Raw genomic sequence first — 14211 nt, forward strand, 5'->3', positions numbered from 1 at the left:
AGCTGATGGCCTTAACTTGCACATTAAGATTAGCAGAAAATATTGCAGAACAATGCGGATGTTCTGGCAGAACTAGCAATTTGTATCTCGACTGTGTTGAGAACCGATGTAATTTATGAATTTAGTGTTTTGTGGATCGACTATTTAAGTTTGGGTCTTAAATAAATGCTCGGGTTACTGTCTGTGTGGAGTCTGCATGTTCTCCCCAGGTCTGCATGGGTTTCCTCCCGGGTGCTCTGGTTTCCTCCCACAGTCTGAAAGACGTGCTGGTTAGGTGCATTGGCCATGCTAAATTCTCCCTCGGTGTACCCGGACAGGCACTGGAGTGTGGCGACTCAGGGATTTTCACAGTAACTTTATTACAGTGTTAATGTAAGGCTACCTGTGACACTAATAAATAACATTAAACACTGCCTGTGTGCGGTTTGTACCTTCTTCCTTTGTCTGCATGGATTTCCTCCAGGTGCTCCAGTTTCCACCCACAGTACAAAGACGTGCAGGTTAGGTTGATTGGTCATGGCAAGTTGACCCTTAGTATCAGAGGGATTAGCAAGATAAATACGTGTGATATTGGGGATGGGGCCTGGGCAAGATTGCTGTTGCTGCAGGCTCAATGGGCCAAATGGCCTCCTTCTGTACTGTAGGGATTCGTAACCAATGCTCCTTTGAATATTATTAGAACAAAGAAAATTACAGCGCAGGACAGGCCCTTCGGCCTTCCAAGCCTGCACCGACCATGCTGCCCGACTGAACTAAAACCCCCTATCCTTCCGGGGACCATATTCCTCTATTCCCATCCTATTCATGTATTTGTCCAGTCGCCCCTTAAAAGTCACTATCGTATCCGCTTCCACTACCTCGCCCAGCAGCGAGAACCCGGCACCCACCACCTTCTGTTTAAAAAAAAACTTGCCTCGTACATCTCCTTTAAACATTGCCCCTTGCACCTTAAACTTGTGCCGCCTAGTAATTGACTCTTCCACCCTGGGAAAAAGCTTCTGACTATCCACTCTATCCATGCCCCTCATAATCCTGTAGACTTCTATCAGGTATAACCCTAAAGCTTTCTATAGGTATGTCAGGAGTAAAAGAATGACTAGGGTAAGATTAGGGCCAGTCAAGGACAGTGGTGGGAAGTTGTGCGTGGAGTCTGAAGAGATAGGAGAGGCACTAAATGAATATTTTTTGTTGGTATTCACACTGGAGAGGGACAGTGTTGTCGAGGGGAGTACTGAGATGCAGGCTGTTGGACTGGATGGGATTGATGTTCATAAGGAGGAGGTGTTAACAATTCTGGAAAGGATAAAAAATAGATAAGTCCCCTGGGCTGGATGGGATTTATCCTAGGATTCTCTGGGAGGCTAGAGAGGAGATTGCAGAGCCTTTGGCTTTGATCTTTGTGTCGTCATTGTCTACAGGAACAGTGCCAGAAGACTGGAGGATAGCAAATGTTGTCCCCTTGTTCAAGAAGGGGAGTAGGGACAACCCTGGTAATTATAGACCAGTGAGCCTTACTTCTGTTGTGGGCAAAGTATTGGAAAGGATTATAAGAGATAGGATTTATAATCACCTAGAAAGAAATAATTTGATTAGGGATAGTCAACACGGTTTTGTGAAGGATAGGTCGTGCCTCACAAACGTTATTGAGTTCTTTGAGAAGGTGACCAAAGAGGTGGATGAGGGTAAAGCGGTTGATGTGGTGTATATGGATTTCAGCAAAGCGTTTGATAAGGTTCCCCATGGTAAGCTTTTGCAGAAAATACGGACACATGGGACTGAGGGTGATTTAGTAGTTTGGATCAGGAATTGGCTAGCTGTAACAGAGGGTGGTGGTTGATGGGAAATATTCATCCTGGAGTTCAGTTACTAGTGGTGTACCGCAAGGATCTGTTTTGGGGCCACTGCTGTTTGTCATTTTTATTAATGACCTAGATGAGGGCGTGGAAGGATGGATTAGTAAATTTGCAGATGACACTAAAGTCGGTGGAGTTATAGACAGTGCGGAGGGAAGTGGCAGGTTACAGAGGGACATAGATAAGCTGCAGAGCTGGGCTGAGAGGTGGCAAATGGAGTTTAATGCAGAAAAGTGTGAGGTGATTCACTTTGGAAGGAGTAACAGGAATGCAGAGTACTGGGCTAATGGTAAGATATTTGGTAGTGTGGATGAACAGAGGGATCTGGGTGTCCATGTGCATAGATCCCTGAAAGTTGGCACCCAGGTTGATAGGGTTGTTAAGAAGGCGTACGGTGTGTTAGCTTTTATTGGTAGAGGGATTGAGTTTCGGAGCCAGGAGCTCATGCTGCAACTGTACAAAACTCTGGTGCGGCCGCATTTGGAGTATTGCGTACAGTTCTGGTCACCGCATTATAGGAAAGATGTGGAAGTGTTGGAAAGGGTGCAGAGGAGATTTACCAGGATGTTGCCTGGTATGAGGAAAGGCTGAGGGGCTTGAGGTTGTTTTCATTAGAGAAGAAGGTTAAGAGGTGACTTAATAGAGGCATACAAGATGATCAGAGGATTAGATAGGGTGGATAGTGAGAGCCTTTTTCCTCGGATGGTGTTGGCTAGCACGAGGGGACATAGCTTTAAATTGAGGGGTGAGAGATATAGGACAGATGTTAGAGGTTCTTTACTCAGAGTAGTAAGGGCGTGGAATGCCCTTCCTGCGGCAGTAGTGGACTCGTCAACAATAAGAGCATTCAAATTGTTATTGGATAAACATATGGATGATATTGGAATAGTGTAGATTAGAGGGGCTTTAGATTGGTTCCACTGGTCGGCGCAACATCGAGGGCCGAAGGGCCTGTACTGCGCTGGAATGTTCTATAATCTTGTCGACTTCAATCAGGTTGAATCTGCTCCCACCATCCTATCAGGAATGCATTCCGCAATAATTTGTTTCCTCCTGTTGCCTCTCATCCTTTTGCTGTTTACCTTAAATCTGTGTCTTCTTGTCATCAGTCACCCTGCCACTGGAAACTTTCTTTTTATTTACCCTTATATCAGTTCATAATTTTTAATATTTCCAACAAATCTCCTAATAACTCAGTACAATACAGGTAAGCTTGAGAGATACGGCCTAGTATACTCAGAAAATTATGAAACAATAAAATATGTGGAAAGTCACTTCAGACCATTGCTTTCATTCCTCGCCTGAAATCTCAGCTCTGATGCTAAATAGACCTATATATTTGAAATTTTACACTGAATAAATGAGGACAATCCATGTGTGCTGTGTGGATGTGGGTGGCACAGTGGGTTGGCCCTGCTGCCTCTCAGCGCCAGAAACCCGGATTCAATTCCAGCCTCCGGTCACTGTCTGTGTGGAGTCTGCACATTCTTTCCGTGTCTGCGCGGGTTTCCTCCGGGTGCTCCGGTTTCCTCCCACAGTCCAAAGATGTGCAGGTTAGGTTGATTGGCCATGCTAAATTAACCCTAGTGTCAGGGGAAATCACAGGGTAAATATGTGGGAATGGGGCCTGGGGGTGATTGTGGTTGGTGCAGACTCGATGGGCCAAATGGCCTCTTTCTGCACTGTAGGGGTCTGTGACTTAACCAGAGTTTCTCATTTGTTTTGCAGTCCATGAAGGGTATCCAGAATTTCAGGGCATCTGGTGATTATGACAATGATTGCAGCGCGCCTTTAATTCCCCTTTGCACACAGCCAGAACAAGTCATTAAAGGTATGTGTCACTTACCTAGGAATGCATTTATTTATCGCTTCACTAAATAAATAATGTGTGAAATCTTATGATACTCATTGGCTTGATTGTCTCCAGCCAGGGCAGTTACCAGGATCTTGGGTTCATGTCACGCTATCTGTAACCCCCACAACTTGACTGGGCTTGCAAAATCTCACTAACTGTCCTGTCTGGAGACAATACACATCTCTTTTTAACCTGTGCTTAACCCTCTCTCCGCTCACATTGTCTGTACCTATAAGACTTGATTACCTATAAAGACTCGCATTCCAACCGTTATTTTGTAAATTGAGTTTGTGTCTTTATATGCCCTGTTTGTGAACAGAATTCCCACTCACCTGATGGGGCAGAGTTCTGAAAGCTAGTGGCTTGTAACCTGGTGTTGTGAGACTTCTTACTGTGTTTACCCCAGTCCAACGCCGGCATCTCCACATCATCCTTTATATCTGCCAGAGAGTGGCTGCAAGGCCTCCGTTTAGTGTCTCCTTCAAAGGGATGGCAGCTCCAACAGAGCAGCACCGTCAGCCTATTTGTGCTCTTGTGTCCAAGATAGGTTTTTTTCTATTAACAAAATACTTTGTGGTTCTTTTTGAATGTCTTCCTTTCCCCCCTCATGGGCAAAAAGTGTATGGGAATTAAAATACTAATAAAAAGACGTCAGATTAATCATAAGGAAATTAAATTGGGATGGGGAATTTTTTTTAGTGTTAGCTGAAAATTATACATTTACACTACCCATCCATAAGTTTTGAGTGTATTTTATTCCAATTAACATAAAGAAATCTCTCCTCATACCACAAAAGAAAGGAGATTCCAGCATCCGCAATCATTTATTTTATAACAAAGAAACATATTGGGGTAAATTAATTGCTAATCTAATGTGAATTGTATCCAGGTGTTCTCAGAGGCAAGTTGATTTAATTGCATTTGAAGAGGTAGTATGACAATTACGTAGTTCAGAAACAAAGGTTTTGGAGAAATTCTGAGCGGTTTAGTTTGTGCGTTATATGAAAACAGATGGTATCTAATCTCAAAGCATTACAGCAATGGAGCTAAATTTAAAAATCTGAAAAGTTCAAGCTTGGGTCAGTGTCAATCAGACTGTAGCTTGGGGACATTTAAACCTTTAGAACATAGAACAGTACAGCACAGAACAGGCCCTTCGGGCCACGATGTTGTGCCGAGCTTTATCTGAAACCAAGATCAAGCTATCCCACTCCCTATCATCCTGGTGTGCTCCATGTGCCTATCCAATAACCGCTTAAATGTTCCTAAAGTGTCTGACTCCACTATCACTGCAGGCAGTCCATTCCACACCCTATACCTTTAGTGTTCAGCAGAATTGCTACTCTGTATGCATGTGGACCTCCATTTACCAGCTACCTCACTGTGGGGACGTGTCGCAGGACAAGGAGGTACTCATTTAAGATGGATTTAAGGAAGAATTTCTTCTGAGTGGTGAAAATCTTTGGAATTCTTCACAGCAGGAAGCTGTGGAAGCCGAGTCCTTGAACATTTTTAAAGCTGAGATTGATAGGTTCAGTCGGGGAATTAAGGATTCCAGAGAATAGGCAGAAAAGTGGACTTCGTGTTAGATCAGCCATGATCTTATTAAATGGTGGAGCAGGCTCAAAGGGTTGAATGGCCTACTTGTTCCTGTTTCATATGATCTTATGGATCAAGTTGAGATTCAGAACTATGCAGCAGTGGAATATTGGATGATGTTGCGTGGTCAGAAGACTACTCAAATGCAGTACAATAAAAGAAGGGCTCTTAGGAAAGTATTTAATGACAGAGTGCTGATTTTTGCTTGTGCCTGGCCTCCACTTAGCAACTGTACATGTGTTATGTTGCATCATTCTGGTGGCTGTTGAGCACTATGTGTGTACCCATCCCAAATGGACTGCAATAGTTGAAAAAGGTGGGTTATGACCATCTTCTTGAGGGCAATTAGTGAAGGGCAACAAAGACTAACTCTGCCCGCACACCAAGAATGAATAAAAAATAGTTGGCAAAGTTGAAAATGTTTTATAGGTTGCCTAACAAAGTGGAAGTTTTGACTAAAATCTGTTGCACACCAATTAAATTTTAATAACACCAACATTTTTCTCCTCCATTTCAGGGGCAGTGCAGTGGTTAGCACTGCTGCCTCACAGCACCAGGGACCCAAGTTCAATTACTGCCTTGAGTGACTGTCTGTGTGGAGTTTACACGTTCTCCCCATGTCTGAATGGGTTTCCTCCGGGTGCTCCGATTTCCTCCCACAGTCCAGTTTTGATCTCCTTATTTGAGGAGGGATGCGGTGGCATTGGAGGCAGTTCAAAGGAGGTTCACCAGATTGATTCCAGAGATGAAAGGGTTGTCATATGAGGAGAGATTAAATAATACTCACTGGAGTTTAGAAGGATGAGAGGGGATCGGATCGAGATATATAAAATTTCAAAAGGGATTGATTAAGTAAATGTAGACCAAATGTTTCCTCTTATGGAGCAATCTAGAACAAGAGGTCACAGATATAGGTTGAGAGGCGGTAGATTTAACACTGAGATGAGGAGGAACTACTTCTCTCAGAGGGTGGTGAATTTGTGGAACTCGCTGTCCCAGAGCGCGGTGGAGTCTGAATCATTAAATGGTTTCAAGAAGGAGATACATATATTTCTAATAAGAAAGGGGATGCGGGGAGGTGGATTTGAGACCAGGGAGAGTTCAGCCATGATCTGATTGAATGACGGGGCTGGCTTGAAGGGCTGAATTTGCTTGCTTCTGTTCACAAACCCTGCTATTCGGGTAAGGTAGATTAGTCCTGATAAATTGTCCCTGAGTGTCAGGGGATAGTAGGGTAAATACGTAGGGTTACAGGGATAGGGACTGGGTGGAATTGTTGTTGGTGCAGGCTCGATGGGCTGAATGGCGGCCTCCTACACTCTAGGGATTCTATGTTCTGACTTTCCATCTGCCTTGGCCAAATTGAAAGTGCAGATTCTTTTGTATATTTTCGAATCGTTCATATAAATAGCAGACACAGCACTGACTGCTGTGTCAGGCTAGAATGTGGCCATCTCCCTGGTATCCTACCTCCAATAACTACTAATTGGCCAGTATACCTACTCCTCCGAATACACTTCTGCCTTGATGGAAATGCTGATTAATTCCCAGTTCAAGCCAGGAATGGTTTTGCTACCCGGAAATGGAACTGCCTCCTGATTCCCACCTTCTCACCCAAGTGACTAGTGATGCTGGGTATTGTCTGACTATTCAGCACACAGTGGGCACAGTCACCCTCACTCAATGCCCTTGTCTGTTTGCTTCCAACAGGGTTTACTACTTTGTAATCCAGAGATAGCAACTCTGGCCAACTGATACTCAGCCATTAGGAATACTAAACTTGGATGTAGCATTGCCCTCTGGCTCAATAGCATCGAGGTCAATTCTATAACTAGGGTTGTACCGGCAGATCTTGGCCATCTCAGCTGGGACCAAACCCAGAGCCGTCTGAATCTGTGCAGATCAGTTATTCCATGCATAAACTCACCAAGCCAGAAGGGGAATATTATCAACAAGTCGGAAAGAGAACTTAATAATTTACAGTGGGTAGTCAAATGAGTAACGAGCTGTTTGAATGCTGTAGGTATGTCTTTTCTCATTGTTGTTAGCCCAGTTGAAACAATGTAGTGTGGTGCTTGCTGTTTCTTCTTTAAAAGCAAAACTGTACATCGCCAGGGAAACCAGTGACTTCACTGAAACTGAACCAAAACAGTGGTTTAATCCAAATTCAGTGAGTCTCTTTCAATCTTGTTGTGGAGATGGAAACATCAGGTCCACTATCCACACTTCAGCTGGCTCTAAAGGTGCAACAGTGGTTAGCACTGCTGCCTCACAGCGCCAGGGTTCGATTCCCAGCTCAACTCATGGTCTATGTGGAGTTTGCACATTCTCTCCATGTCTGCGTGGGTTTCCTCCCACAGTCTGAAAGACGTGCTGGTTAGGTGCATTAGCCATGCTAAATTCTCCTTCATTGTACCCCGAACAGGCGCCGGAGTGTGGCGACGAGGGGATTTTCACAGCAACTTTGTTGCAGTGTTAATGTAAGCCTACTTATGACACAAATAAATAAAATGTTTATGAAGCAGAATGATCCAGTGTGCCTTTTGCTACCAGCGTTACTCCAACTCAATTCCCCCGCATCATTGTTTTGAAAAAAAGTTTGGATGTTTTGAGAGGTCACGGCTCGCGCTCTCAAACAAAGTTAGCTTGACCTCGTAAAGTTAGCGAATCTGTTCTACTTTGGGCTTTCTCCCAACTTTTTTTTCCCCTTTTGTTTTCTCAGTGAAGAGGCAGCTGCCATATGTAGACATGGTCTTTTACAAAACAAAAGCTGTAACCTTCTGTGTGCCAAGAATGGGACAACATGTCCAGGCACTCTATTATATCACACTGAGAATCAATTGGAATCTCCATCGTTTTCTGCTACTCCTCCATAAGATAATAAATATAGCATTGTTAAGACTTTTGTGAACAGGAAAATGTTAGATTTATGCACAAGTTTGACATTACACAGAGGCAGAAAAGCTCAACAAGAATGTTGATGGTATAAATAATTAGGAATGTTCGCCAGTTTAAAAACTGAACGAAAACAGAACCTGTATGAATGTGTGTATGCCAAAAGAACTCATTCAAGTCACTAGTTTTAATGTCAACGTTAAATCTAATCTTATGCAATCAATTCCCCAACGAGACCAAAAGGAGGACCCACAGGCAGTCAGCAGCATCTAGAAGAATAGCTGTAGGGAGTACCTGAATGCAGCCAGCCGCATTTAGAACAGCGGGTGAAAGGAGGACCTAGAGGCAATCAGCAGCACCAAGAAAAGTTAATTAATTAACACATACTACATATGGTAGGTGATGTGTTGAGACTGCAGAATGTGGGGCACCCTAGACATCACTGCGATCCAGGCCAAAAATATACAAGTGTTTGTGGCTTAAGAAGCTTCACAAGACTCATTGATCTGGAGGTCGAACTGCAGACATTACAACACATCGGGGAGAGCAAAAGTTACCTGGACACTTTACACAAGGAGGTGGTTTTAGGAGACACCTTGGGTTCAAGTGAAGAACATCCTAGCGTACAGCTGATTTGTTCAGTGGTCAGGAGGGTGCGGCTGTGAGTAGTGCAGGTACAGGGACCCAGAAGGTAGACGTGAAGGAGCCTCAGCCTTTGTAGTTGTCCAACAGGTTTGAGGTGCTCGCGGTCTGTATGGATGATTGTGGGGCTTGCAGAACTGATCATGGTACAGGAGTCTAGTCAAGCAGGGGCGGAAAATAGGAATCACTTGGGGAATTAGTTTGCAGGCCCCCAAACAGTAGTTGCCCAACAGGACTGAGTATCCAGGAAGAAAAAATTGGGGCTTGTGAATATTGCTGAGGCTTGGGAACATTGGCAGCTGGCATGTAATGTAGGAAAATGTGAACTTGTACACTTCGACAGGAAGAATAAAAATGCATCATATTATTTAAATGGGGTGAGATTGTAGAACTGTTGAAGTACAAAGGGATCTGGGTATCCTGGTACATGAATTACAAAAAATAGTTTGCAGGTACAGCAAGTGGTTAGGAACACAAGTGGAATGTTGTTGTTTATTGCAAGTGGAATGGGATAAACAAGGAGGGATGTTTCACTATAATTGTCTAGGGTATTTCTGATGCCATATCTAGAATACTGTGTACAGTTTGGGATCCTTATTTAAGAAAGGAATTACATTAGAGGCAGTTCAGAGAAGGTTCAGTCAACTGATTCCTTGGATGAGGGTGTATCTTATGGAGAAAGTTTGGGCAGGCTGTGTCTGTATCCATTGGAATATGGAAGATTGAGATGCAATTTTTTAGAACATACAAGATCCTGAAGGGACTTGACAGGATGGATGCTGAAAGAATGTTTTCCCCTTGTGGGAGAGACTAGAACTAGGGGGACACCTTTTTAAAATAAGGAGTCTCCCACCTAAGACGGAGATGGGGAGAATTGTTTTGAATGTTTTGAGTCCATGGAATTCAATCTCCAGGGATCAATGGAGGCAGGGTCAATTAATACTCTAAGGCTGAGTTAGATAGATTATTGATTGACAAGGGAGTGGAAAGGTATTGTGGGTGGGGTGGCGGGGGGGGGGGGGGGTTAGGAAGGGATGTGGCATTGACGACACAATCAGATCAGTCATGACCTTACCAAATGGAGGGGCAGGCTGGAGGGGCCGAATGGCCTGCTGCCCCTGCTCCTAATTTACATGTTCGTACGCTCAGCCAAGAGAAATTCTAAACTTAACGATGCATGACCTATTTTCCTTTTTGGGAAAATAGAGCAAAGCATCAAGATAGTAACCAAAACAGCTTGCGTTTATGTAACATATTTGACATATTAGAATGTTCCCAAAGCACTTCACAGGAAAAAGGTTTGACGCAGCGATGCAGAAGTCAATATTGGGACAGAAAAGCTTTGTGGTCAAAGAAATATATTTCAAAGAACATCTGAAAGGGAGAGAGTGAAAGGCGGGAATTCCAGAGTTTATGACCTCAGCAGGTAAAGGCACAGCCATCAATAGTGGAATGATTAAAAGCAGGGATGCACAAAAGGCTAACATTGGAGAGGTATAGAGATCTGAACAACAATAAAAACATCTTATATTTATATTGTGCCTTCCCCAAAGGCGCTTCACAGGAGCATGAATAAACAAAGTATGACACCGAGCCCCCTCAGGGGATAATAGCTTAGATTACTAAAAGCTTAGTCAGAGAGAGAGATTTTAAAGTGTCTTACACGGGGAAAGTGAGGTCGAGATATGGAGAGGGAATTCCAGAACTCACTCGCTAATTAGTGTTCACCCAAGAAACAGCCTATTGCTGGCATCTGTGGGCCCTTGCATGGCTGATGAGCCTGATACAGAGCCGCATCTTCACCATACTTGACAGGTGTTGAGGTGGGTTTTGTCCTTGGACTCTAGATTGCTGGGAATTCTTCCTCAGGCTCCTTTGCCAGGCTTCCTCTTGCTGTCAGGTGTCCTCGAAGAATTGCGTCCCTTCAATCAGGAGGTTCTCGAGTACTAGTTTGCTGAGAAAGGGTCTCGCAGGTGTTGACGACTAAGTTGCATTTCTTGAGGTAAACCTTCAGGGTGTCTTTGAAGTGCTTCCTTTGTCCTCTTCCTGTTTGGGAACCTTTCTTGAGCTGCGCAAAGACTTGCTTTGGCAGTCATGATTCTGACATCTCAGCACATGGCAAGCCCAACTGAGTTGTTTTCAGATGATCACTACCTTGATGCTGGTGCTCTTGGCTCCTTCACAGATGCCGATGTTAGTCCGTCTGTCCTCCCAGCAGATGCAGAGAATGCATTGCAGATAGTGTTGTTGGTATCTGTCCAGGGCTTTGAGGTGGCGTCTGTATGTAGTTCCTGAGCCACATAGAAGAGTTGGAAAAATGACTGCCTTGTACACCAGGATCTTGGTGTCAGCATGAATGTTGCAGTTGTCAAAGAGTCTCATCACTGGATGCTGGAAAGCAGCACTCGCAGATTGGATATGATGTTGGATCTCTGCATCAATGTCAGCCTTGGGTGATAAGTGGCTGCCCAGGTAGGGAAAATGTTATATGTTTTGGAGGGTTTCTCCATTGATCTTGATGGAAGGAGAGACTGGTTCTTGCCCTGGGGTGGGTTTGTAAAGGACTTGAGTCTTCTAGAGGTTGGGGCTGAGACCGATTCTACAGTCTGCTTCTGTGAAGGTGTCAAGCATGATTTGGACATTGTCTTCTGAGAGAGTGGAAATGGCGATGTCATCCACGTACTGAAGTTCCATGAGCGATATCAGTGTCATCTTCTTTTTGGATTTCAACCAGTTGAGGTGGATAAGTTTTCTGTCCATCCTGTGGACGATGTTCACTCCACTGGCAAGCTTGTCCTTGACCAGGTGAAGGATGGTGGTAATGAAGATGGAGAAAAGGGTGGGGGCAATTACAAATCCCTGCTTGACTCCATTCTTGATTTTGAAGGTTCCTGTCTTGTTTCCATCAGTAAGTACTATCACCAACACCTTGTCATAGAGGAGTCGGAGGATGTTGATGAATTTCTCTGGACAACCGGCCACGTCATAACCGACCTTTGACAGGGTCTTCCGTAGCACTTCCCGATTGACTGTCATTGGTTTCCATGCCTTCAGTTGTCTCATAGAACATAGAACATAGAACATAGAACATTACAGCGCAGAACAGGCCCTTCGGCCCACGATGTTGCACCGACCAGTTAAAAAAAAACTGTGACCCTCCAACCTAAACCAATTTCTTTTCGTCCATGAACCTATCTACGGATCTCTTAAACGCCCCCAAACTAGGCGCATTTACTACTGATGCTGGCAGGGCATTCCAATCCCTCACCACCCTCTGGGTAAAGAACCTACCCCTGACATCGGTTCTATAACTACCCCCCCTCAATTTAAAGCCATGCCCCCTCGTGCTGGATTTCTCCATCAGAGGAAAAAGGCTATCACTATCCACCCTATCTAAACCTCTAATCATCTTATATGTTTCAATAAGATCCCCTCTTAGCCGCCGCCTTTCCAGCGAAAACAATCCCAAATCCCTCAGCCTCTCCTCATAGGATCTCCCCTCCATACCAGGTAACATCCTGGTAAACCTCCTCTGCACCCTCTCCAAAGCCTCCACATCCTTCCTGTAATGTGGGGACCAGAACTGCACACAGTACTCCAAGTGCGGCCGCACCAGAGTTGTGTACAGTTGCAACATAACGCTACGACTCCTAAATTCAATCCCCCTACCAATAAACGCCAAGACACCATATGCCTTCTTAACAACCTTATCTACTTGATTCCCAACTTTCAGGGATCTATGCACACATATACCTAGATCCCTCTGCTCCTCCACACTATTCAAAGTCCTCCCGTTAGCCCTATACTCAACACATCTGTTATTCCTACCAAAGTGAATTACCTCACACTTCTCCGCATTAAACTCCATCCGCCACCTCTCGGCCCAACTTTGCAACCTGTCTAAGTCTTCCTGCAAACTACGACACCCTTCCTCACTGTCTACCACACCACCGACTTTGGTGTCATCAGCAAATTTGCTAATCCACCCAACTATACCCTCATCCAGATCATTAATAAATATTACAAACAGCAGTGGCCCCAAAACAGATCCCTGAGGTACACCACTTGTAACCGCACTCCATGATGAATATTTACTATCAACCACCACCCTCTGTTTCCTATCCGCTAGCCAATTCCTGATCCAATTTCCTAGATCACCCCCAATCCCATACATCTGCATTTTCTGCAGAAGCCTACCATGGTGAACCTTATCAAACGCCTTACTAAAATCCATATATACCACGTCCACTGCCCTGCCCATCCATCCACCTCCTCTCAGCCCCAAGTTCTGGACCTTATCCTTGGATTACCACCTTGCCGTGGTGGAAAGGCTTGAACATTCCATTGATCCCGAGGGCGATGCCATCGGGAGTCTGAAACTCCTACCAGGGTCACCCATGATGGTAAGGTCAGAGGTGAGGAACCAGTCAAAGCGCAATACAAAACAAGGCCTCTATGGTGGATCAGGTGAAAAATACTCTTATCGACAGCTGCGATGGCGGATGAAGGCTCCAACAGTGGGAGATCCCCAGTCGTCGCGGTTTCCTTGCAACTGAAACCAGACCTACCCTCTGTCTAGGATTGTTTGTCTGCTGATGTGCAATGGCACACCCATGTTCAAAGACAACAGGCGTCTACCTAGAGGAAGTCAACAACACCCCCCACACGGATGAGCCCTGCCGCGATCAGTGAGAGGTGACAGGGACAGGACCGTGAGATCTGGAAGTCCTTGGCTTTGGACCGGCACATAGGCAGTGGAGTTTGATTTAGTAGCCTCGCTCTTGGAATAGGAACAGGAGAACATTCTGGCAACTTTCTTCAGGCTGAAGGGTCTGTTCCTGTGCTTTACTTTTCTGTGTTCTATGTTTTGGATGGCCTCATGTTTACGGAGGGGAGAATGTTGGAGACCAATCATGAGTTGCGTTGGAACATTTGAGTCAAGAGTTAACAAAGGCATGAATGAGAATTTCTGCTCATTACACAAGAGGTGTGACAAATCAGACAGTGGAGAGTTGAGAGAGGTTGAGAAACAGAATTAATCTGCATTTGGAGAGGCAGGGATTTATTCTGGAATAATCAGCATGGTTTGGTTCAGGGGAGGTAATTCTAACCAACTTGATTGAATTTTTTTGAAGAGGTGAGTAGATCCGGGCAATGCATTTGGCGTAGTCTACTGGGACTTGAGCAAGACTTTTGGGACCCATAGGCATTTGGCAAATTGGATCCAGAGTTGGCTGAGTGGCAGGAAGCAGAGGATGATGGTCTAAGGGTGTTTTTTTCTGACTGGAAGCTTGTCACCCCACAGAGTGTGGAGATGCTGGCGCTGGACTGGGGTAAACACAGCAAGAAGCCTCAACACCAGGTTAA

General features: G+C 44.7%; 1 protein-coding gene across 1 annotated transcript in view; it reads left to right on the plus strand.

The window, feature by feature from the left end:
* Window positions 1-14211, plus strand: part of wdr48a (WD repeat domain 48a) — a 132142-nt gene that overhangs the window by 60093 nt on the left and 57838 nt on the right. The window contains exon 10 of the mRNA XM_078231657.1: window positions 3582-3684. Coding sequence (XP_078087783.1) covers window positions 3582-3684 — 103 coding nt within the window. The remainder of the gene's footprint in view (window positions 1-3581; window positions 3685-14211) is intronic.

Source organism: Mustelus asterias, chromosome 2, assembly GCF_964213995.1.
Source record: "Mustelus asterias chromosome 2, sMusAst1.hap1.1, whole genome shotgun sequence".
Taxonomy (NCBI): domain Eukaryota; kingdom Metazoa; phylum Chordata; class Chondrichthyes; order Carcharhiniformes; family Triakidae; genus Mustelus; species Mustelus asterias.